The sequence below is a fragment of the Ranitomeya imitator genome, chromosome 3 (assembly GCF_032444005.1).
Source record: "Ranitomeya imitator isolate aRanImi1 chromosome 3, aRanImi1.pri, whole genome shotgun sequence".
NCBI lineage: Eukaryota > Metazoa > Chordata > Amphibia > Anura > Dendrobatidae > Ranitomeya > Ranitomeya imitator.
The window spans coordinates 414,052,689-414,078,386 of record NC_091284.1 but is presented as its reverse complement, the minus strand read 5'-3'; the positions used below and the strand labels follow the sequence as shown (position 1 = coordinate 414,078,386).

Genomic DNA, 25,698 nt, shown 5'->3' with positions numbered 1-25,698 from the left:
TAAATTCTCCCTGAAAAAATCATTTTATTTTATTTGGTTTCTAAATTCTTCCTGAAAAAATCATTTTATTCTATTTTTTTTTTCCTAAAGTCTCCCTGAAAAAAAAAAAAAAAAATCAAATCAGTGGGAGATTAATATTTACATTTGTGCTTCAGTGACAGTCCTGCGTGTGTGGCATCTCTCTCATTTGTTGCCACCAACAACAGAGTGTGTAACATTGTGCCTGATTTTCGTTGTGGTCTCACTCACCTGTAAAGGGGTAGCTAAATCATACTGAAGTTATAGCTCACCGTGTAATTTGTGTGACAGCAACAAATACCGTTAGTTTGTTTACGTTTTTAAAACAATGAGGAAGTATGGTGGAAGAGGTCGTGGCCGGGGGCGTTCATTGTCAGCTGGTAATGAGGGTAGTGGTAGTGGTGGAGCATCAGCTGGTCGTGGGAAAAAAAATATTGCACCTAAGTCTGGAGCTGTGGAGCCAGGTTCGTCGTCTGGCTACACAAGGCCTCGAATGCTCCCTTTTCTGGGAGTAGGAAAACCGCTTTTAAAGCCGGAGCAGCAAGAGCAAGTTTTGGCTTATCTTGCTGACTCAGCCTCTAGCTCTTTTGCCTCCTCTCGTGAAACTGGTAAATGTCAAAGCAGCGCGTCGTTAGTGGATGTTCACGGTCAGGGACAAGTCGCTTCCTTGTCCTCTTCAGCAAAAACAACAACAGAGAAGAATGCAGCAGGCGACACAACGGGTTACTCCATGGAGCTCTTTACACATACCGTCCCTGGCTTAGAAAGTGAAGCAGTTAACAGTCCATGCCCATTACAAGTTGAATCTGACATGGAGTGCACTGATGCACAGCCACAGCCAGACTACTATGCTGGTCCTTTGACTCAGACCACAACATTGCCCTCGCAGGGTGCTGATCAAGAATCAGACCCTGATGAGACTATGTTGCCCCATCACGAACGCTATACCACCGACCGACACGGTGACACAGACGAAGTTGCACACGAGCTACAAGAAGAGGTAATAGATGACCCAGTTCTTGACCCCGATTGGCAGCCATTGGGGGAACAGGGTGCAGGCGGCAGCAGTTCTGAAGCGGAGGAGGAGGGGCCGCAGCAGGCATCAACATCGCAACAGGTTCCATCTGCCGGGCCCGTATCTTGCCCAAAACGCGTGGCAAAGCTAAAACCTGTTGGAGGACAGCGTGGCCATCCGGTTAAAGCTCAGTCTGCAATGCCTGAAAAGGTATCCGATGCTAGAAAGAGTGCAGTCTGGCATTTTTTTAAACAACATCCAATTGATCAGCGCAAAGTCATCTGTCAAAAATGTTCAACTACCTTAAGCAGAGGACAGAATCTGAAAAGTCTCAATACAAGTTGCATGCATAGACATTTAACCACCATGCATTTGCAAGCCTGGACTAACTACCAAACGTCCCTTAAGGTTGTAGCACCCTCGGCCAATGAAGCTAGTCAGCAACGCAACATCCCTTCCGGCAGTGTAGGGCCACCATTTTCCGCACCACCTGCAGTATCTGTGCAGGTTTCTTTGCCAGGCCAAAGTCGTCAGGGTCAGGGAATCACCAGTTTCGTAGTAGGAAACACTGCATCTAGGGCACCGGTGGCAACAATACCATCTCCCACCGTCTCTCAGTCTGCCATGTCCACCGGCACCCCCGCTAGTTCCACGATCTCCAGCTCTCCAGTCCAGCTCACCCTACATGAGACTATGGTTAGAAAAAGGAAGTACTTAGCCTCGCATCCGCGTACACAGGGTTTGAACGCACACATAGCTAAACTAATCTCGTTAGAGATGATGCCCTACCGGTTAGTTGAAAGCGAAGCTTTCAAAGCCCTGATGGACTACGCTGTACCACGCTACGAGCTACCCAGTCGACACTTTTTTCCAGAAAAGCCATCCCAGCCCTCCACCAGCATGTTAAAGAGCGCATCGTCCATGCACTCAGGCAATCTGTGAGCACAAAGGTGCACCTGACAACAGATGCATGGACCAGTAGGCATGGCCAGGGACGTTACGTGTCCATCACGGCACACTGGGTAAATGTGGTGGATGCAGGGTCCACAGGGGACAGCAAGTTTGGGACAGTTCTGCCTAGCCCACGGTCTAGGAAACAATTGGCTGTAGCCGTTCGCACCCCCTCCTCCTCCTCTTCGTCCTCCTGCAGAAGCGAGAGCTCGTCCACAGACCGCAGTCGCACAACCACTCCATCCGCAGCTGCCACTGTTGCACACCAGGTCTCCCATTATGGGGCAGCTACTGGCAAACGTCAGCAGGCTGTATTGGCTATGAAGTGTTTGGGCGACAACAGACACACCGCGGAAGTTCTGTCCGAGTTCTTGCAGAAAGAAACGCAGTCGTGGCTGGGCACTGTAGATCTTGAGGCAGGCAAGGTAGTGAGTGATAACGGAAGGAATTTCATGGCTGCCATCTCCCTTTCCCAACTGAAACACATTCCTTGCCTGGCTCACACCTTAAACCTGGTGGTGCAGTGCTTCCTGAAAAGTTATCCGGGGTTATCCGACCTGCTCCTCAAAGTGCGTGGACTTTGCTCACATATCCGCCGTTCGCCCGTACACTCCAGCCGTATGCAGACCTATCAGCGTTCTTTGAACCTTCCCCAGCATCGCCTAATCATAGACGTTGCAACAAGGTGGAACTCAACACTGCACATGCTTCAGAGACTGTGTGAACAGAGGCGGGCTGTTATGTTTTTGTGGGAGGATACACATACACGGGCAGGCAGTAGGATGGCAGACATGGAGTTGTCAGGTGTGCAGTGGTCGAAGATTCAAGACATGTGTCAAGTCCTTCAGTGTTTTGAGGAATGCACACGGCTGGTTAGTGCAGACAACGCCATAATAAGCATGAGCATCCCCCTAATGCGTCTGCTGATGCAAAGTTTGACGCACATAAAGGATCAGGCGTCTGCAGCTGAGGAAGAGGAAAGCCTTGATGACAGTCAGCCATTGTCTGGCCAGGGCAGTGTACAGGACGAGGTAGCGGGCGAAGAGGAGGAGGAGGACGAGGAGGATGATGGGGATGATTATATTTTTAATGAGGAAGCTTTTCCGGGGCCACTGGAAATTGGTGGCGCGGCAAGGCCGGGTTCTGGTTTTTTGAGGGACACAAGTGACGTTGATTTGCCTGAAACTGCCCCTCAACCAAGCACAACCGCAGATTTGAGAACTGGAACTTTGGCCCACATGGCGGATTATGCCTTACGTATCCTCAAAAGGGACACACGCATAACTAAAATGATGAATGATGACGATTACTGGTTGGCCTGCCTCCTTGATCCTCGCTATAAAGGCAAATTGCAAAATATAATGCCACATGAGAACTTGGAACTAATATTAGCAACCAAACAATCAACTCTTGTTGACCGTTTGCTTCTGGCATTCCCTGCACACAGCGCCCGTGATCGTTCTCACACGAGCTGCAGGGGCCAGCAGACCAGAGGAGTTAGAGGGGCAGAAATCAGAAGTGGCGTTGGCCAGAGGGGTTTTCTGACCAGGTTGTGGAGTGATTTTGCTATGACCGCAGACAGGACAGGTACTGCAGCATCAATTCAAAGTGACAGGAGACAACATTTGTCCAGTATGGTTACAAACTATTTTTCATCCCTTATCGATGTTCTCCCTCAACCGTCATTCCCATTTGATTACTGGGCATCAAAATTAGACACCTGGCCAGAATTGGCAGAATATGCATTGCAGGAGCTTGCTTGCCCGGCAGCTAGTGTCCTATCAGAAAGAGTATTCAGTGCTGCAGGTTCAATACTAACAGAAAAAAGGACTCGTCTGGCTACCCAAAATGTAGATGATCTAACCTTCATTAAAATGAACCACAACTGGATTTCGAAATCTTTTGCCCCACCTTGCCCGGCTGACACCTAGCTTTCCTATGAAAAGGTCTTGCCTGTGGACTATTCTGAATGCCTTTTCCAATCTCGTAATTTTCTGCACCTGATTGTCCAGCATACGACATGTTTACACCTCACTAAATGGCCAAACTCCCCACACGGGGCCGTGGTATCGACACTTGGCGACAGCACCCGTGAGAGTGCAGTTTGTCTGAAGAGGTGGGTGAGCCCTCTTTTGGTCGACGGCACTGCCACTGGGTCCCTCCTAGTACAATAAAGTGTCTCTGGCGGTGGTGGTGCGCACCCAACGTCAGACACACCGTTGTAATATGAGGGGCCCTGGGCCTGTACCGCCGGCCACAAGACAGTTTCCCCCCACCCCAGCTCAAACAGTGCTCTACCACTTGCAAAATTATCTCACAGCTCCACCAATGTTTAGTCTATGCGCTGACATCCTTCAATGCCTGCCACTGACAATACCATTGTATTGACATTTTTGTTATGTTAGGCCTTCGATGCCTGTCTGTGGTCACTCCTTCCACTAGGCCTCCACTGACCACACCACTGCTGCCCGTGTACCCCTGTAACCAATTTAAAATTGCCTACAGCCATGTGTTATTATTTTAGGCCTTCGATGCCTGTCTGCGGTCACTCCTTCCACTAGGCCTCCACTGACCACACCACTGCTGCCCGTTTACCCCTGGAACCAATTTAAAATTGCCTACAGCCATGTGTTATTATTTTAGGCCTTCGATGCCTGTCTGCGGTCACTCCTTCCACTAGGCCTCCACTGACCACACCACTGCTGCCCGTGTACCCCTGGAACCAATTTAAAATTGCCTACAGCCATGTGTTATTATTTTAGGCCTTCGATGCCTGTCTGCGGTCACTCCTTCCACTAGGCCTCCACTGACCACACCACTGCTGCCCGTGTACCCCTGGAACCAATTTAAAATTGCCTACAGCCAGCCCAATTTTTTTATTTTAGGCCTTCGATGCCTGTCTGCGGTCCATTCTTTCAACTACTACTACACTGACCAGGGCACTGCTGCCCGTGTACCCCTGGAACCAATTTAAAATTGCCTACAGCCATGTGTTATTATTTTAGGCCTTCGATGCCTGTCTGCGGTGACTCCTTCCAGTAGGCCTCCACTGACCACACCACTGCTGCCCGTGTACCCCTGGAACCAATTTAGAATTGCCTACAGCCATGTGTTATTATTTTAGGCCTTCGATGCCTGTCTGCGGTCACTCCTTCCACTAGGCCTCCACTGACCACACCACTGCTGCCCGTGTACCCCTGTAACCAATTTAGAATTGCCTACAGCCATGTGTTATTATTTTAGGCCTTCGATGCCTGTCTGCGGTCACTCCTTCCACTAGGCCTCCACTGACCACACCACTGCTGCCCGTGTACCCCTGGAACCAATTTAAAATTGCCTACAGCCATGTGTTATTATTTTAGGCCTTCGATGCCTGTCTGCGGTCACTCCTTCCACTAGGCCTCCACTGACCACACCACTGCTGCCCGTGTACCCCTGGAACCAATTTAAAATTGCCTACAGCCATGTGTTATTATTTTAGGCCTTCGATGCCTGTCTGCGGTCACTCCTTCCACTAGGCCTCCACTGACCACACCACTGCTGCCCGTGTACCCCTGGAACCAATTTAAAATTGCCTACAGCCAACCCAATTTTTTTATTTTAGGCCTTCGATGCCTGTCTGCGATCCATTCTTTCAACTACTACTACACTGACCAGGGCACTGCTGCCCGTGTACCCCTGGAACCAATTTAAAATTGCCTACAGCCATGTGTTATTATTTTAGGCCTTCGATGCCTGTCTGTGGTCACTCCTTCCACTAGGCCTCCACTGACCACACCACTGCTGCCCGTGTACCCCTGGAACCAATTTAGAATTGCCTACAGCCATGTGTTATTATTTTAGGCCTTCGATGCCTGTCTGCGGTCACTCCTTCCACTAGGCCTCCACTGACCACACCACTGCTGCCCGTGTACCCCTGGAACCAATTTAAAATTGCCTACAGCCATGTGTTATTATTTTAGGCCTTCGATGCCTGTCTGCGGTCACTCCTTCCACTAGGCCTCCACTGACCACACCACTGCTGCCCGTGTACCCCTGGAACCAATTTAAAATTGCCTACAGCCAGCCCAATTTTTTTATTTTAGGCCTTCGATGCCTGTCTGCGGTCCATTCTTTCAACTACTACTACACTGACCAGGGCACTGCTGCCCGTGTACCCCTGGAACCAATTTAAAATTGCCTACAGCCATGTGTTATTATTTTAGGCCTTCGATGCCTGTCTGTGGTCACTCCTTCCACTAGGCCTCCACTGACCACACCACTGCTGCCCGTGTACCCCTGGAACCAATTTAGAATTGCCTACAGCCATGTGTTATTATTTTAGGCCTTCGATGCCTGTCTGCGGTCACTCCTTCCACTAGGCCTCCACTGACCACACCACTGCTGCCCGTGTACCCCTGGAACCAATTTAAAATTGCCTACAGCCATGTGTTATTATTTTAGGCCTTCGATGCCTGTCTGCGGTCACTCCTTCCACTAGGCCTCCACTGACCACACCACTGCTACCCCTGGAACCAACATCAGAAAATATAAAAATAAGTATTTTGCTTATAAAAAAGAAAATACTGGAGAGATATCAAATGCAGACATTTTAACATTAAAAACAAACACATACAACAAAAATCTGGTACAGTACTAAAAATGGCCACCAGCTACAATAACTTTCTCCTGCAAGTAGTTAACTGAAAGGTTTTTTCAATTTTAAACACAGATATGGCATCCACCGAGTGTTGTCCTGTCGCGTCTTCTTTATATTATTGCCAAGAAGATGCAAAACAATGAAAATAATAAAATCATTATTTACCAAAAAAATAGAGTAAGTCAAAACCACATTGCAAATAAACATTCATTACAAATAAAGAAGCAGGGCGCGTCCGAGGGTGAGTATATACCTAATAAGAATATAATCACCCTCGGACGCGCCCTGCTTCTTTCCGACAGCCTTCCTTCCTAAGAATCAGCCCTTCTGTGGTGTAGAGAGAGGGTTTGTTACACTCCAAGGTGTTCCCCAGGTTGCCTTTCCTGAGCTTCGATCTTCCGGCTCTCGTTTAGTAGTTGTTGGAAACTACGCTGCATTGGGCCTACAAATTGGGTATGGGGTGTAGAGATATGGTGTGTTCCACTCCAAGGTGTTCCCCAGGTTGCCTTTCCTGAGCTTCGATCTTCCGGCTCTCGTTTAGTAGTTGTTGGAAACTACGCTGCATTAGGCCTACAAATTGGGTATGGGGTGTAGAGAGATGGTGTGTTCCACTGTAGAGAGATGGTGTGTTCCACTCCAAGGTGTTCCCCAGGTTTCCTCGCCAATGCTTCGATCATCATGCTCTCGTTTAGTAGTTGTTGGAAACTACGCTGCATTAGGCCTACAAATTGGGTATGGGGTGTAGAGAGATGGTGTGTTCCACTCCAAGGTGTTTCCCAGGTTGCCTTTCCTGAGCTTCGATCTTCCGGCTCTCGTTTAGTAGTTCTTGGAAACTACACTGCATTAGGCCTACAAATTGGGTATGGGGTGTAGAGAGATGGTGTGTTCCACTCCAAGGTGTTCCCCAGGTTTCCTCGCCAATGCTTCGATCTTCATGCTCTCGTTTAGTAGTTGTTGGAAACTACACTGCATTAGGCCTACAAATTGGGTATGGGGTGTAGAGAGATGGTGTGTTCCACTCCAAGGTGTTCTCCAGGTTGCCTTTCCTGAACTTCTATCTTTAGGCTCTCATTAAATTGTGGTTAAACGGAACAACTGCATTTGGCGTACTAGTTGGTTTGGGGCCTACTATCGGTGTCTGCCACTCCTTGCTGTTCTCCTGGTTTCCTGTCCTGAAATTCCGTTTTCAGGCGCTCGTTAAGTAGTTGTTAATGTTAGACTGCATTTTGCCTACTAGTTGGGTTGGGGCCTACTATCGGTGTCTGCCACTCCTTGCTGTTCTCCTCCACTGAACAAAGCTGTGCCGCCTGTTTACTACGGTTGCCAATTTTGAACTGCATTTCGACTACTTACTGATTTGGGCCTACTCTCTGTGTCAGCCTCTCATTCCAGTTGTCCTCCACTGCAATGCCCCCTGGTTATTCCTGTGTTACCAATTTTGAACTGCATTTAGCCAACTTTATTCTTTGGGCCTATATCTGTGTTTCCTCCTCATCCTGCCCATTGCCCAGCCAGTGATAGATGAGTCTGCTGGTACATTGACCCATAACGCAACATTCCCCGTGCACGCTACACAACAACATTGTGACCCTGCTGAAAGTCAGGTTGCTCTTCCCGCAAACCATACCACCTTACACGGGGACAAAGAGGAAGGTGCAGATGAAAGTGCAGGTTCCTTCATCAGGTGGGGGGGAGGAATACTAGTTGGCGACGTCACTGGCACAGGGCCTCTCATAGTACGCAAAAGTGTTGCTGCCGGTGGGAGGCGCCCCCGCCGTGCAAACACACCGCTGTACTTTGAGGGGCCCTGTGCCAGTGCCAATGCCAACGAGTGGGCCCCCCCTGCTTGCTCAGGTTCACAGCACTTGCAAAGTTGAAATACTTACCTCTCCCTGCTCCACTGCCGTGACGTGGTCCAGATTTCCTGGGCCCACTAATTACTTGAAGCAGCCCTACCCACCACAACTTTAGCCAAATGACCCCCAATTTCAAATGCCTTCCAATTATTATAAGGTAAATTACGCTTGACAAGCTTCATTAAGAAGAATGGATGGTTTTGACATTAAAATGGGCACTCTAGGTGTTTTCCTGGCCCCCACTCACTGCCGACTATGCTGCCACATTGACTTGCATTGGGTTTCGTGTTTCGGTCGATCCCGACTTTACGTCATAATCGGCCGATTTCACTCGACCCGACTTTTGAGATAGTCGGGTTTCGCGAAACCCGGCTCGACTCTAAAAAGGTCAAGGTTGCTCAACTCTAGTGGTGACGTGTTTCTATTATACTTTTCCTCTGACTGTGCCACTCCTGGTTTTGACTTACAAATTCTGAGGTAAAAAACTCACCAAATACTCAACATGTGGCCTTATATGGAAAACCTGATGACAGGTTCCCTTTAAGGCTACGCACCCGTGATGAGTTTTAGGTGAGTTTTATACAATGCTTATTTTCCTAATAAATGCAAGTAACCTATTTTACTTAATGTGTGCAGAAGTGGTGCAGAAAATCTGCAACATCAAAAATTCACTGAAGGCTCATCGTGGAAACGTAGCCTAATAAAAATAAAACTCATGCACACTAGGAAATCAGCTCTTCGAAATATACTTTATTTTATTACCTGAATCTGTAAATATTTTGCTTGCAGCATCTGAAGGAAAATTGCCTTTAAATAACATTTAAGAGGACAGAATATGAAAGAAAAATACAAGAGTTATAAAGTTAACATCCTAGAACTAAGTCAAAACAGCAATATCCTTTAAATCAGTTCATTAAAAACGTCATAACTTTTGCCTGGAAATTCAACCCAGACACTCCTTTTTGTTTTTTTATTCTTTTTACCTGGTGTCTATTGTCACATTTATACAATATCTTGTCTTATCAATAATTAAAGCGAACCTGTCAGCTGGATTTTGCTAAGTAATCTAGAGCAGGGGTCCCCAACTCTAGTCCTCAAGGCCGACCAACATGTCATGTTTTCAGGATTTCCTTAGTCTTGCCCAGGTAATAATTGCATCACCTGTGCAATGCAAAGGAAATCCTGAAAACATGACCTGTTGGTGGGCCTTGAGGACTGGAGTTGGGGACCCCTGATCTAGATGCATTGTCAGGTTGACAGTGTTAGGGTATGTGCACACGTTGCGGATTCTCTGCGGATCCGCAGCGTTTTTTGAGGTGCAGAAACGCTGCAGATCCGCAATTGATATACAGTACAATGTAAATCAATGAGAAAAAAAATGCTGTGCACACTTTGCGGAAAATCCGCTGCGGAAACGCTGCGGTTTAAAAGAAGTAGCATGTCACTTCTTTTTTGTGAATCTGCAGCGTTTTTGTACCAATTCCATTATAGAAAACCGCAGGGGTAAAAACCGTAGCAAATCCGCAAGAAAACCGCAGCAAGAACACACAAAAAACGCTGCGGAACCGCATAAAAAACAGGTGCGTTTTCTGCCAGGAGAGGCAGAATCCGCACCAGAAATTTCTAAGCCTAATCCGCAACGTGTGCACATAGCCTTAAACTGATTAAAATGTTACCAGGGGTGAAGAAATCCATCTTGTGGTTCTTGTATAATCAGTGTTAAGGTACTGTCACACTAGACGATATCGCTAGCGATCCGTGACGTTGCAGCGTCCTGGCTAGCGATATCGTCCAGTGTGACAGGCAGCAGCGATCAGGCCCCTGCTGGGAGATCGCTGGTCGGGGAAGAAAGTCCAGAACTTTATTTCGTCGCTGGACTCCCCGTAGACATCGCTGAATCGGCGTGTGTGACACCGATTCAGCGATGTCTTCGCTGGTAACCAGGGTAAACATCGGGTAACTAAGCGCAGGGCCGCACTTAGTAACCCGATGTTTACCCTGGTTACCATCCTAAAAGTAAAAAAACAAACACTACATACTTACCTACCGCTGTCTGTCCTCCAGCGCTGTGCTGTGCTCTGCTCTCCTCCTGCTCTGGCTGTGAGCGTCGGTCAGCCGGAAAGCAGAGCGGTGACGTCACCGCTCTGCTTTCTGGCTGCCCGGCGCTCACAGCCAGACCAGAGAAGCAGAGCGCCGAGGACAGACAGCGGAAGGTAAGTATGTAGCGTTTGTTTTTTTACTTTTTAGGATGGTAACCAGGGTAAACATCGGGTTACTAAGCGCGGCCCTGCGCTTAGTTACCCGATGTTTACCCTGGTTACCGGGGACCTCGGGATCGATGGTCGCTGGAGAGCTGTCTGTGTGACAGCTCTCCAGCGACCAAACAGCGACGCTGCAGCGATCCGGATCGTTGTCGGTATCGCTGCAGCGTCGCTATGTGTGACGGTACCTTTAGAAGTTTTCAGTTAATAAGATGCTCGTGCTCTGGGCGGGGCTGTATGCAGAGTCTTAGCTTGCTGTTCTAAGCCAGAGAAACCATAGAAAGACCTGCCCACAGTCCTGCTTCGAAACACAAACATGTTCCTCATAAAGTCAAAGAGCGAAACAGACTGCTTTTGCATCGGGGTGGCCTGTGGTCAGGTTTTTCCTTGGTTTCTCTAGCTTAGGGCAGGAAGATAAGATTCTGCCTACAGTCCCACCCCAAAGCATGGGCATATCATTAACTGCAAACTTCTAACACTGATTACACATGAACCACAAGATGGATATATTCACTCCAGGTGTCATTTTATTCAGCTTAACACTGCCAACATGACAATGCCTGTAGTTTACTTAGCAAAATCCTACTGTCATGCTTTCTTTAAATTAGCATATATCATTGGGAATGACTGACAGTTTTGTATTGGCTTCAGTAGATTGGGAAATCTAGGATTCAAGCAAAACAATTTGATCACCTACACTTTTTACAAATAAATATTGCCAGTAAGATTATATTATAGGATACAAGCAAAACAATTTGATCACCTACATTTTTTACAAATAAATATTGCCAGTAAGATTATATTATAGGATACAAGCAAAACAATTTGATCACCTATACTTTTTATAGAGAAATGTTGCTAGTAAGATTATATTAGGAAAATTGTGTTAAGCAAATTCACTTTAATCTTGTACTTTCAAGCTATGTAAAGATTGTAGATGCAAGAAATAATAATATAACAAAAATGAAGAGATGTAAATTGTATTTACTGTTGTACCTAATAATAGTTAATACTTACTGGAAGTGCAGGCAAAAAGATCATTACATATTTTTGTGTTAACCTAAAAAACAAAAATATTAAATTAAAATGGAGTTTTTCATTGGTGGTACAAGCATTTTGGTGCCCTATGCAGGGGAAAAGCTGGGGCGGGCATGCAGTGCATGTGCCCTGGGTCCAACAAGCAGGAGGGCACCATCCGGTTGCCACTGCCATGAAGTGAGACTAACATCTCACTTTGTGCTATAGTCCATTGTGACTCTCACGGGGAATCAATTTTACACACCCCCAGGAGTAGAATTCAGATGTTCTCCCAGCTGGTTGATAAACTGACAGTCAGCTAGGAGAACAAGTAAAAGACCATGTCTTTGCATTCGATTATGCTGTACTTGCATCTGAAAGCTCTGATTGTCGGCACTTCTGGTGTGAAGGTGACATGTAGCACTGATGAGGACACCTGATCAGGCTGCTGATGTCATTCCTCCATTACAGCGAAGTAGAAGACGGCTTGAAGGTAAGCGTTCCAATAGAGCCAAGGATACAGGGATACAGGGGAGTTTTATTGGTAGAGAAGGTAAATAGTGTGAGGGACAGTATGGGGGAAAAGTTTGAAAGGACACTGTGTGAACACTGGGTAGTGTGCAGGGGCAGTATGGAGAGGACAACATGAGGGTTCAGTGTGAAGGCACACTATGGAGGGCACAGCATGCGGAGAAGGAAGTTTGTGAGGATTAGGGATAGTATAGAGACTGGGCAGTATGCGGGCACAGAGTGAGGGGACGGTGTGATGGGGCTTAGTATGGAAACGTGGCAGCATTGGGTGAGGACTTTTAAAATAAGGACAGTGTGGAGGTTATAACTAATCAGGGTATAGAATGAGACGGTTATAGCTAATCAGGGTGGACTGTGTGGTGGTTATAGTTATTTATGGCAGATAGTGTGGTGATTATAGCCAATAAGTTTATAGTTAATAAGGGCAAATAGAGTGCTGACAAAAGCTAAAGTGTTGTAGTTAATTAGGGTGGTCACGGTAGTAGTTATAGCTAAGAAGGGTGGGCTGGGTGTAGCTAATAAGGTCTGACAATGTGGCATTTATAGGTAATAAGGGCAGATAAGCTTGGCAGTTATAGCTACTAAAAGCCGACAGTGTTGAGGTTATATACAAGACCATATAATGAGAAGAAAAATGATGCAGCACTCACCCTTGCGCTTCTTCCAAGTGTGCTCTTTATTCAGCAAAACATACTATGCATAGTATGAACTGGCATACGCAGTGATCTGTGAGGGAGCGGGAGTGAGGAGAGACCGGACCGGATTGTCCGGTCTCTCCTCACTCCCGCTCCCTCACAGATCACTGCGTATGCCAGTTCATACTATGCATAGTATGTTTTGCTGAATAAAGAGCACACTTGGAAGAAGCGCAAGGGTGAGTGCTGCATCATTTTTCTTCTCATTATATGGTCTTGTACAAAACTCTGACGATTGCATAGCACCACCCGCAGCTCACAGCAAGGGAGACCTCATCTGTCCTTCTGAAACAGATCGTTTAAGCGAATCTCCAATTGCGCTATAGTGAAGCTCTGTGCCGATCATCTTTCTGTTTCTTGGTATAACGAAGTGTTGAGGTTATGTCTAATGGGAGAAGACAGTGTGCTAACTATAGCTACTGAGTGTGAACAGTGTAGCAGTTACAGCTAATCAGGGTAGACATTGTAAATCAAGAAAAGCCAATCCAGCCCATGAATAGCAGCGCTTCCCAGGACTCACATCAAAAGACGATATTTCATATTTTTTAAATTTATTTGATAAGTTAAAGGGCCACTGACACCCCCCTCCAGCCGTTATAAACTAAAAGAGCCACCTTGTGCAGCAGTAATGCTGCATTCTAACAAGGGGGCTCTTTTAGTTTTGTGTTCAGGTATTACTAAAATAAAGCAGTTTGAAACTTTACAAAAATACCTCTCTTTGTCCATGGAGACTGGTCCTCAGCCCCCAGCTTGAACGATACTCTGCCGTCACTCCAATCTTCAGGGGCTTTCAGCGCCGCCCCCTCCACGCTGTTTTCTTTTCAAATCCGGCGCCGGCGCTGTGTAAATCTTTGTGGGGCAGGCGCAGTAAGCTCTGGCAGTCTGACGTCCCAGCCAGGCTTGCAGACTGCGCCTGTGCGGGCAGTGTGGCCATCCACCTCGGTAATCCCTGCCCCGCACTGTGTTATGCATTATGCACAGTGCGGGGCTAGGATTCCTGGGCATGCGCACTGCGTGTGTCAGACTGTCACCCACGTCCCCCGCCTTACAGCGTCTGTATATTCAGCTGATCGTCCCGGCGATTGCTATGAGGAGGAGGAGGCACGATCAGCTGAATAGACAGAGGCTGTAAGGCGGGGGACGTGGGTGACAGTCTGACACACGCAGTGCGCATGCCCAGGAATCCTAGCCCCGCACTGTGCATAATGCATAACACAGTGCGGGGCAGGGATTACCGAGGTGGGTGGCCGCACTGCCCACACAGGCGCAGTCTGCAAGCCTGGCTGGGACGTCAGACCGCCAGAGCTTACTGCGCCTGCCCCACAAATATTTACACAGCGCCGGCACCAGATTTGAAAAGAAAACAGCGCGGAGGGGGCGGCGCTGAAAGCTCCTGAAGATTGGAGTGACGGCAGAGTACCGTTCAAGCTGGGGGCCGAGGACCCGCCTCCATGGACAAAGATAGGTATTTTTGCAAAGTTTCAAACTGCTTTATTTTAGTAATACCTGAACACAAAACTAAAAGAGCCACCTTGTTAGAATGCAGCATTACTGCTGCAGAAGGTGGCTCTTTTAGTTTATAACGGCTGGAGGGGGGTGACAGTGGCCCTTTAAAATAGAGGAGATTCAAAGCGTTTCAGATACAGTATATATTTTTCTTCAGGTATCATAAAAACACAGTACAAATCCTACGAGTATAAAATTCAATCACACTTTTATATATAGTAGCAAACCATTTATGCCAGCCTCAGAAACTTAATTTGGGGTGTGGACCAAGTTCAGGAACACACCCACTGATTGATGCAGCCTTGACAACATTGACGCAAAAAAAAAAAAATCAGAGGAAAAAAACAGCAACGTTTAAACTCTATGATATCATTCAATCCATTTGGATATAATGTTCCCAAACGATATATCCAAAACGTTTATTTCCTGTTTTAAAGAGCATTCCTGTTTGCAACACCAGTGGGTATCTGCTCCATTGGAGTTACTTTTATGTGAAACATTTTGTTATGTTTAATTAGCAGATGCCTTGAGAGACTATGTTTTAAAAAGCCATTTTTTGCTCTACTTCTGTGACCATTAAAGGGACTCTGTCACCTGAATTTGGAGGGAACAATCTTCAGCCATAGGGGCGGGGTTTTCAGGTGTTTGATTCACCCTTTCCTTACCCGCTGGCTGCATGCTGGCTGCAATATTGGATTGAAGTTCATTCTCTGTCCTCCGTAGTACATGCCTGCACAAGGGGGTCCCCCCCCCCCCCACATATGGGGTATCAGCGCACTCAGGACAATTTGGACAACAACTTTTGGGGTCCAATTTCTTCTCTTACCCCTGGGAAAATAAAAAATTGGGGGCGAAAATATAATTTTTGTGAAAAAATATGATTTTTTTATTTTTACGGTTCTGCATTATAAACTTCTGTGAAGCACTTGTTGGGTCCAAGTGCTCACCACACCTCTAGATAAGTTCCTTAGGGGGTCTACTTTCCAAAATGGTGTCACTTGTGGGGGGTTTCAATGTTTAGGCACATCAGTGGCTCTCCAAACGCAACATGGTGTCCCATCTCAATTCCTGTCAATTTTGCATTGAAAAGTCAAACGGCGCTCCTTCCCTTCCGAGCTCTCCAATGCGCCCAAAGAGTGGTTTACCCCCACATATGGGGTATCAGCGTACTCAGGACAAACTGAACAACAACTTTTGGTGTCCAATTTTTTCTCTTACCCTTGGGAAAATAAAAAATTGGGGGCGAAAAATAATTTTTGTGAAAAAATATGATTTTTTATTTTTACGGTTCTGCATTATAAACTTCTGTGAAGCACTTATTGGGTAAAAGTGCTCACCACACCTCTAGATAAGTTCCTTAGGGGGTCTACTTTCCAAAATGGTGTCACTTGTGGGGGGTTTCAATGTTTAGGCACATCAGGGGCTCTCCAAACGCAACATGGCGTCCCATCTCAATTCCTGTCAATTTTGCATTGAAAAGTCAAACGGCGCTCCTTCCCTTCCGAGCTCTCCCATGAGCCCAAACAGTGGTTTACCCCCACATATGGGGTATCAGCGTACTCAGGACAAATTGTACAACTTTTGTGGTCCATTTTCTCCTGTTACCCTTGGTAAAATAAAACAAATTGGAGCTGAAGTAAATTTTTTGTGAAAAAAAGTTAAATGTTCATTTTTATTTAAACATTCCAAAAATTCCTGTGAAACACCTGAAGGGTTAATAAACTTCTGGAATGTGGTTTTGAGCACCTTGAGGGGTGCAGTTTTTAGAATGGTGTCACACTTGGGTATTTTCTATCATATAGACCCCTCAAAATGACTTCAAATGAGATGTGGTCCCTAAAAAAAATGGTGTTGTAAAAATGAGAAATTGCTGGTCAACTTTTAACCCTTATAACTCCCTAACAAAAAAAAAATTTTGGTTCCAAAAGTGTGCTGATGTAAAGTAGACATGTGGGAAATGTTACTTATTAAGTATTTTGTGTGACATATCTCTGTGATGTAATTGCATAAAAATTCAAAGTTGGAAAATTGCGAAATTTTTCAAAATTCACGCCAAATTTCCTTTTTTTCACAAATTAACGCAAGTAATATCAAAGAAATTTTACCACTATCATGAAGTACAATATGTCACGAGAAAACAATGTCAGAACCACTGGGATCCGTTGAAGCGTTCCAGAGTTATAACCTCATAAAGGGACAGTGGTCAGAATTGTAAAAATTGGCCCGGTCATTAACGTGCAAACCACCCTTGGGGGTAAAGGGGTTAATTTTTTTTCTTTTTGACTTCAACTGTTTTTTTAGTTTACTGGGGACCACCAAATTTTTCAAAGTTTTCCCCCTTCTATATGTAATCCTTGGTTTATCAGGGAGATGTTTTCCCAAAACAGGGTCACACTTTAAAATATACCAATACTTTGAAAGTACAGTTCTTATGACTTTATTTCCCCTATTGAATGTTGTCACAAAATTCAATTTCCAGCGATCATCACTAGGGTTGAGCGAAATGGATCGGACAAATTGAAAAATCGCCAACTTTCGCCAAAGTCGGGTTTCGTGAAACCTGACCTGATCCTAGTGTGGGATCGGCCATGAGGTCAGTGATCAGCGCGCCAAAGTCGCATTTTGTATGGCGTTTTCAGCGCCATTTTTCATCCAATGAAGGAGGACACAGAGTGTGGGCAGCGTGATGAAATAGGTCTTGGTCCCCACCATCTTAGAGAAGGGCATGACAGTGATTGGCTTGCTTTCTGCGGTGTCACAGGGGCTATAAAGTGGCGTGCACGCTGACCGCCATCTTACTTCTGCCGATCTTAGCATAGGGAGAGGTTGCTGCAGCTGCATCAGAAGAAGGGATATAGTTAGGGAGGGAAGATTAACCACGAAACTGCTTGTGCTGTAGTGATTTCCACTGTCCAACACCACCTTTTCTTTGCAGGGACAGTGGAGGCTATATTTTTGTGCATCAGCGCTGTAGCTTATTAGGCTGCCTTATAAGGCTCCCTGATAGCTGCATTGATGTTTGTATGCCGCTGTGCAAACCAACTGCTTTTTTAAAAGCAAAAATCCTGTTGCTTCTTTCTGCAAAAATCTCTTGTTTATTTGTCCACACTTTTGTGTGCAGCAGTCCTTTTATTGCTGCCATACTTGTCCTGAGATCATTGTAGGGAGATTGAAATTGTACTACAGTCCTTGTATTTTTTTGTATATCTTCTAGCCACGTTCTGCCACTTACATTGTGTAGCGTAATACACTGGGCCTGAGTTTTGTTGCAGTCTCCCCCCCAAAAAAGGGAGATTAAAATTGGCACTAAGTGGATCTACTTCAGTTCTGTTTGTCGTACATCTTCCAGCCACGTTCTCCCACTTACATTGTGTAGCGTAATACACTGGGCCTGAGTTTTGGTGCAGTCTCCCCCCAAAAAAAGGGAGATTTAAATTGGCACTAAGTGGATCTCCGTCAGTTCTGTTAGTTTGTCGTACATCTTCCAGCCACGTTCTGCCACTTACATTATGTAGTGTAATACACTGGGCCTGAGTTTTGTTGCAGTCTCCCCCCCAAAAAAGGGAGATTTAAATTGGCACTAAGTGGATCTCCGTCAGTTCTGTTAGTTTGTCGTATTTCTTCCAGCCACGTTCTGCCACTTACATTGTGTAGTGTAATACACTGGGCCTGAGTTTTGTTGCAGTCTCCCCCCCAAAAAAGGGAGATTTAAATTGGCACTAAGTGGATCTACGTCAGTTCTGTTAGTTTGTCGCACATCTTCCAGCCACGTTCTGCCACTTACATTGTGTAGTGTAATACACGGGGCCTGAGTTTTGTTGCAGTCTCCCCCCCAAAAAGGGACATTAAAAATGGCACTAAGTGGATCTCCGTCAGTTCTGTTAGGTTGTCGTACATCTTCCAGCCACGTTCTGCCACTTACATTGTGTAGCGTAATACACTGGGCCTGAGTTTTGTTGCAGTCTCCCCCCCAAAAAGGGAGATTTGAATTGGCACTAAGTGGATCTACTTCAGTTCTGTTAGTTTGTCGTACATCTTCCAGCCACGTTCTGCCACTTACATTGTGTAGTGTAATACACTGGGCCTGGGTTTTGTTGCAGTCTCCCCCAAAAAAGGAGATTTAAATTGGTACTAAGTGGATCTACGTCAGTTCTGTTAGTTTGTCTGTTATCTTCCAGCCACGTTCTGCCACTTACATTGTGTAGTGTAATACACTGGGCCTGAGTTTTGTTGCAGTCTCCCCCCCAAAAATGGGAGATTTAAATTGGCACTAAGTGGATCTACGTCAGTTCTGTTAGTTTGTCGTACATCTTCCAGCCACGTTCTGCCACTTACATTGTGTAGTGTAATACACTGAGCCTGAGTTTTGTTGCAGTCTCCTCCCAAAAAAAGGAGATTTAAATTGGCACTAAGTGGATCTCCGTCAATTCTCTTAGTTTGTCTTATATCTTCCAGCGACGTTCTGCCACTTACATTGTGTAGTGTAATACAGTGGGTCTGAGTTTTGTTGCAGTCATTCCCCCAAAAAAGGGAGATTTCAATTGGCACTAAGTGGATCTACGTCATATCTTCCAGCCAAGTTCTGCCACTTACATTGTGTAGTGTAATACACTGAGCCTGAGTTTTGGTGCAGTCTCACCCCCCAAAAAAGGGAGATTTAAATTGGCACTAAGTGGATCTACGTCAGTTCTGTTTGTCACATATCTTCCAGCCACGTTCTGCCACTTACATTGTGTAGTGTAATACACTGGGCCTGAGTTTTGTTGCAGTCTCCCCCCCAAAAAAGGGAGATTTGAATTGGCACTAAGTGGATCTCCGTCAATTCTCTTAGTTTGTCTTATATCTTCCAGCGACGTTCTGCCACTTACATTGTGTAGTGTAATACAGTGGGTCTGAGTTTTGATGCAGTCATTCCCCCAAAAAAGGGAGATTTAAATTGGAACTAAGTGGAACTACGTAGGTTCTGTTTGTCGCATATCTTCCAGCAACGTTCTGCCACTTACATTTTGTAGTGTAATACACTGGGCCTGAGTTTTGTTGCAGTCTACCCCCCAAAAAAGGGAGATTTAAATTGGCACTAAGTGGATCTACGTAAGTTCTGTTTGTCGCATATCTTCCAGCCACGTTCTGGCACTTACATTGTGTAGTGTAATACACTGGGCCTGAGTTTTGTTGCAGTCTCCCCTCAAAAAAAGGGAGATTTAAATTGGCACTAAGTGGATCTACGTCAGATCTCTCAGTTTGTCGTACATCTTCCAGCCACGTTCTGCCACTTACATTGTGTAGTGTAATACACTAGGCCTGAGTTTTGTTGCAGTCTCCCCCCCATAAAATGGAGATTTAAATTGGCACTATGAGGATCTACGTCAGGTCTATCAGTTTGTCTTATATCTTCCAGCCACGTTCTGCCACTTACATTGTGTAGTGTAATACACTGGGCCTGAGTTTTGTTGCAGTCTCCCCCCAGAAAAGGGAGATTTAAATTGGCACTAAGTGGATCTACGTCAGTTCTGTTAGTTTGTCGTACATCTTCCAGCCACGTTCTGCCACTTACATTGTGTAGTGTAATACACTGGGCCTGAGATTTGTTGCAGTCTCCCCCCCAAAAAAGTGAGATTTAAATTGGCACTAAGTGGATCTACATCAGTTCTGTTAGTTTGTCGTACATCTTCCAGCCACGTTCTGCCACTTACATTGTGCAGTGTAATACACTGGGCCTGAGTTTTGGTGCAGTCTCCCCCCCAAAAAAAGGGAGATTTAAATTGGCACTAAGTGGATCTCCGTCAGTTCTGTTTGTCGCATATCTTCCAGCCACGTTCTGCCACTTACATTGTGTAGTGTAATACAGTGGGTCTGAGTTTTGTTGCAGTCTTCCCCCAAAAAAGGGAGATTAAAATTGGCACTAAGTGGATCTTCGTCAGTTCTGATTGTCGTATATCTTTCAGCCATGTTCTGCCACTTACATTGTGTAGTGTAATACACTAGGCCTGAGTTTTGTTGCAGTCTCCCCTCAAAAAAAGAGAGATTTAAATTGGAACTAAGTGGATCTACTTCAGTTCTGTTAGTTTGTCGTACATCTTCCAGCCACGTTCTGCCACTAACATTGTGTAGTGTAATACACTGGGCCTGAGTTTTGTTGCAGTCTCCCCCCAAAAAAGGGAGATTTAAATTGGCACTAAGTGGATCTCCGTCAGTTTTGTTTGTCGCATATCTTCCAGCCACGTTCTGCCACTTACATTGTGTAGCGTAATACACTGGGCCTGAGTTTTGGTGCAGTCTCCCCCCCAAAAAAGGGAGATTTAAATTGGCACTAAGTGGATCTACGTCAGTTCTGTTAGTTTGTCGTACATCTTCCAGCCACGTTCTGCCACTTACATTGTGTAGTGTAATACACTACGCCTGAGTTTTATTGCAGTCTCCCCACCAAAAAAGGGAGATTTACATTGGCACTAAGTGGATCTACGTCAGTTCTGTTAGTTTATCGTACATCTTCCAGTCACGTTCTGCCACTTACATTGTGTAGTGTAATATACTGGGCCTGAGTTTTGTTGCAGTCTCCTCCCCAAAAAAGGGAGATTTAAATTGACACTAAGTGGATCTACGTCAGTTCTGTTAGTTTGTCGTACATCTTCCAGCCACGTTCTGCCACTTACATTGTGTAGTGTAATACACTGGGCCTGTGTTTTGTTGCAGTCTCCCCCCAAAAAAGGGAGATTTAAATTGGCACTAAGTGGATCTACGTCAGTTCTGTTAGTTTGTCGTACATCTTGCAGCCACGTTCTGCCACCTACATTGTGTAGTGTAATACACGGGGCCTGAGTTTTGTTGCAGTCTCCCCCCCAAAAAAGGGAGATTTAAATTGGCACTAAGTGGATCTCCGTCAGTTCTGTTAGTTTGTCTTATATCTTCCAGCCATGTTCTGCCACTTACATTGTGTAGTGTAATACAGTGGGTCTGAGTTTTGTTGCAGTCTCCCCCCCCCCAGAAAAAGATTTAAATTGGCACTAGGTGGATCTCCGTCATTTCTGTTAGTTTGTCTTATATCTTCCAGCCATGTTCTGCCACTTACATTGTGTAGTGTAATACACTGGGCCTTAGTTTTGTTGCAGTCTCCCCCCCAAAAAAAGGAGATTTAAATTGGCACTAAGTGGACCTACGTCAGTTCTGTTAGTTTGTCGTACATCTTCCAGCCACGTTCTGCCACTTACATTGTGTAGTGTAAAACAGTGGGTCTGAGTTTTGTTGCAGTCTCCCCCCCAAAAAAGGGAGATTTAAATTGGCACTAAGTGGATCTCCGTCAATTCTCTTAGTTTGTCATATATCTTCCAGCCACGTTCTTCCACTTACATTTTGTAGTGTAATACATTGGGTCTGAGTTTTGTTGCAGTCTCCCCCCAAAAAAGGGAGATTTAAATTGGCACTAAGTGGATCTATGTCAGTTCTGTTAGTTTGTCGCATATCTTCCAGCCACGTTCTGCCACTTACATTGTGTAGTGTAATACACTGGGCCTGAGTTTTGTTGCAGTCTCCCCCCAAAAAAAGGGAGATTTAAATTGGCACTAAGTGGATCTACGTCAGTTCTGTTAGTTTGTCGTACATCTTCCAACCACGTTCTGCCACTTACATTGTGTAGTGTAATACACTGGGCCTGAGTTTTGTTGCAGTCTCCCCCCCAAAAAGGGAGATTTAAATTGGAACTAAGTGGAACTACGTAGGTTCTGTTTGTCGCATATCTTCCAGCCACGTTCTGCCACTTACATTTTGTAGTGTAATACACTGGGCCTGAGTTTTGTTGCAGTCTACCCCTCAAAAAAGGGAGATTTAGATTGGCACTAAGTGGATCTACGTCAGATCTCTCAGTTTGTCGTACATCTTCCAGCCACGTTCTGCCACTTACATTGTGTAGTGTAATACACTGGGCCTGAGTTTTGTTGCAGTCTCCCCCCCCATTAAATGGAGATTTAAATTGGCAATGAGTGGATCTACGTCAGTTCTATCAGTTTGTCTTATATCTTCCAGCCACGTTCTGCCACTTACATTGTGTAGTGTAATACACTGGGCCTGAGTTTTGTTGCAGTCTCCCCCCCAAAAAAGGGAGATTTAAATTGGCACTAAGTGGATCTACGTCAGTTCTGTTAGTTTGTCGTACATCTTCCAGCCATGTTCTACCACTTACATTGTGTAGTGTAATACACTGGGCCTTAGTATTTTGGCAGTCTCCCCCCCAAAAAAGGGAGATTTAAATTGGCACTAAGTGGATCTATGTCAGTTCTGTTAGTTTGTCGTACATCTTCCAGCCAAGTTCTGCCACTTACATTGTGTAGTGTAATACACTGGGCCTGAGGTTTGTTGCAGTCTCCCCTCAAAAAAAGAGAGATTTAAATTGGAACTAAGTGGATCTACTTCAGTTCTGTTAGTTTGTCGTACATCTTCCAGCCACGTTCTGCCACTTACATTGTGTAGTGTAATACACTGGGCCTGAGATTTGTTGCAGTCTCCCCCCCAAAAAAGGGAGATTTAAATTGGCACTAAGTGGATCTACATCAGTTCTGTTAGTTTGTCGTACATCTTCCAGCCACGTTCTGCCACTTACATTGTGCAGTGTAATACACTGGGCCTGAGTTTTGGTGCAGTCTCCCCCCCAAAAAAAGGGAGATTTAAATTGGCACTAAGTGGATCTCCGTCAGTTCTGTTTGTCGCATATCTTCCAGCCACGTTCTGCCACTTACATTGTGTAGTGTAATACAGTGGGTCTGAGTTTTGTTGCAGTCTTCCCCCAAAAAAGGGAGATTAAAATTGGCACTAAGTGGATCTTCGTCAGTTCTGATTGTCGTATATCTTTCAGCCATGTTCTGCCACTTACATTGTGTAGTGTAATACACTAGGCCTGAGTTTTGTTGCAGTCTCCCCTCAAAAAAAGAGAGATTTAAATTGGAACTAAGTGGATCTACTTCAGTTCTGTTAGTTTGTCGTACATCTTCCAGCCACGTTCTGCCACTAACATTGTGTAGTGTAATACACTGGGCCTGAGTTTTGTTGCAGTCTCCCCCCAAAAAAGGGAGATTTAAATTGGCACTAAGTGGATCTCCGTCAGTTTTGTTTGTCGCATATCTTCCAGCCACGTTCTGCCACTTACATTGTGTAGCGTAATACACTGGGCCTGAGTTTTGGTGCAGTCTCCCCCCAAATAAGGGAGATTTAAATTGGCACTAAGTAGATCTACGTCAGTTCTGTTAGTTTGTCGTCCATATTCCAGCCACGTTCTCCCACATACATTGTGTAGCGTAATACACTGGGCCTGAGTTTTGGTGCAGTCTCCCCCCAAAAAAGGGAGATTTAAATTGGCACTAAGTGGATCTACGTCAGTTCTGTTAGTTTGTCGTACATCTTCCAGCCACGTTCTGCCACTTACATTGTGTAGTGTAATACACTACGCCTGAGTTTTATTGCAGTCTCCCCACCAAAAAAGGGAGATTTACATTGGCACTAAGTGGATCTACGTCAGTTCTGTTAGTTTGTCGTACATCTTCCAGTCACGTTCTGCCACTTACATTGTGTAGTGTAATACACTGGGCCTGTGTTTTGTTGCAGTCTCCCCCCAAAAAAGGGAGATTTAAATTGGCACTAAGTGGATCTACGTCAGTTCTGTTAGTTTGTCGTACATCTTGCAGCCACGTTCTGCCACCTACATTGTGTAGTGTAATACACGGGGCCTGAGTTTTGTTGCAGTCTCCCCCCCAAAAAAGGGAGATTTAAATTGGCACTAAGTGGATCTCCGTCAGTTCTGTTAGTTTGTCTTATATCTTCCAGCCATGTTCTGCCACTTACATTGTGTAGTGTAATACAGTGGGTCTGAGTTTTGTTGCAGTCTCCCCCCCCCCAGAAAAAGATTTAAATTGGCACTAGGTGGATCTCCGTCATTTCTGTTAGTTTGTCTTATATCTTCCAGCCATGTTCTCCCACTTACATTGTGTAGTGTAATACACTGGGCCTTAGTTTTGTTGCAGTCTCCCCCCCAAAAAAAGGAGATTTAAATTGGCACTAAGTGGATCTACGTCAGTTCTGTTAGTTTGTCGTACATCTTCCAGCCACGTTCTGCCACTTACATTGTGTAGTGTAAAACAGTGGGTCTGAGTTTTGTTGCAGTCTCCCCCCCAAAAAAGGGAGATTTAAATTGGCACTAAGTGGATCTCCGTCAATTCTCTTAGTTTGTCTTATATCTTCCAGCCACGTTCTTCCACTTACATTTTGTAGTGTAATACATTGGGTCTGAGTTTTGTTGCAGTCTCCCCCCCAAAAAAGGGAGATTTAAATTGGCACTAAGTGGATCTACGTCATATCTTCCAGCCACGTTCTGCCACTTACATTGTGTAGTGTAATACGCTGGGCCTGAGTTTTGTTGCAGTCTCCTCCCAAAAAAGGGAGATTTAAATTTCCACTAAGTGGATCTACGTCAGTTCTGTTAGTTTGTCGTACATCTTCCAGCCACGTTCTGCCACTTACATTGTGTAGTGTAATACACTGGGCCTGAGTTTTGTTGCAGTCTCTCCCCCAAAAAAGGGAGATTTAAATTGGCACTAAGTGGATCTACGTCAGTTCTGTTAGTTTGTCGTACATCATCCAGCCACGTTCTGCCACTTACATTGTGTAGTGTAATACACTGGGCCTGAGTTTTGTTGTAGTCTCCCCCCCAAAAAAGGGAGATTTAAATTGGCACTAAGTGGATCTACGTCAGTTCTGTTAGTTTGTCGCATATCTTCCAGCCACGTTCTGCCACTTACATTGTGTAGTGTAATACACTGGGCCTGAGTTTTGTTGCAGTCTCCCCCCCAAAAAAGGGAAATTTAAATTGACACTAAGTGGACCTACGTCAGTTCTGTTAGTTTGTCGTACATCTTCCAACCACGTTCTGCCACTTACATTGTGTAGTGTAATACACTGGGCCTGAGTTTTTTTGCAGTCTCCCCCCAAAAAAAGGGAGATTTAAATTGGAACTAAGTGGAACTACGTAGGTTCTGTTTGTCGCATATCTTCCAGCCACGTTCTGCCACTTACATTGTGTAGTGTAATACACTGGGCCTAAGTTTTGTTGCAGTCTACCCCCCAAAAAAGGGAGATTTAAATTGGCACTAAAGGTACCTTCACACATAACGATATTGTTAACGATATCGTTGCTATTTGTGACGTAGCAACGATATCGTTAATGAAA

The 25,698-nt window shown here is 45.3% G+C and overlaps 1 protein-coding gene across 2 annotated transcripts in view; it reads right to left on the bottom strand.

Annotated features, from left to right (window-relative positions):
- LOC138670105 (multidrug and toxin extrusion protein 2-like) overlaps positions 1-25,698 on the bottom strand; it is a 443,377-nt gene that overhangs the window by 189,937 nt on the left and 227,742 nt on the right. For both annotated transcript variants that reach the window (XM_069757141.1, XM_069757142.1), the window contains exons 6-7: positions 11,758-11,800; positions 9,242-9,286 (exon numbers count right to left, since the gene is read on the bottom strand). In XM_069757141.1, coding sequence (XP_069613242.1) covers positions 9,242-9,286; positions 11,758-11,800 — 88 coding nt within the window. The remainder of the gene's footprint in view (positions 1-9,241; positions 9,287-11,757; positions 11,801-25,698) is intronic.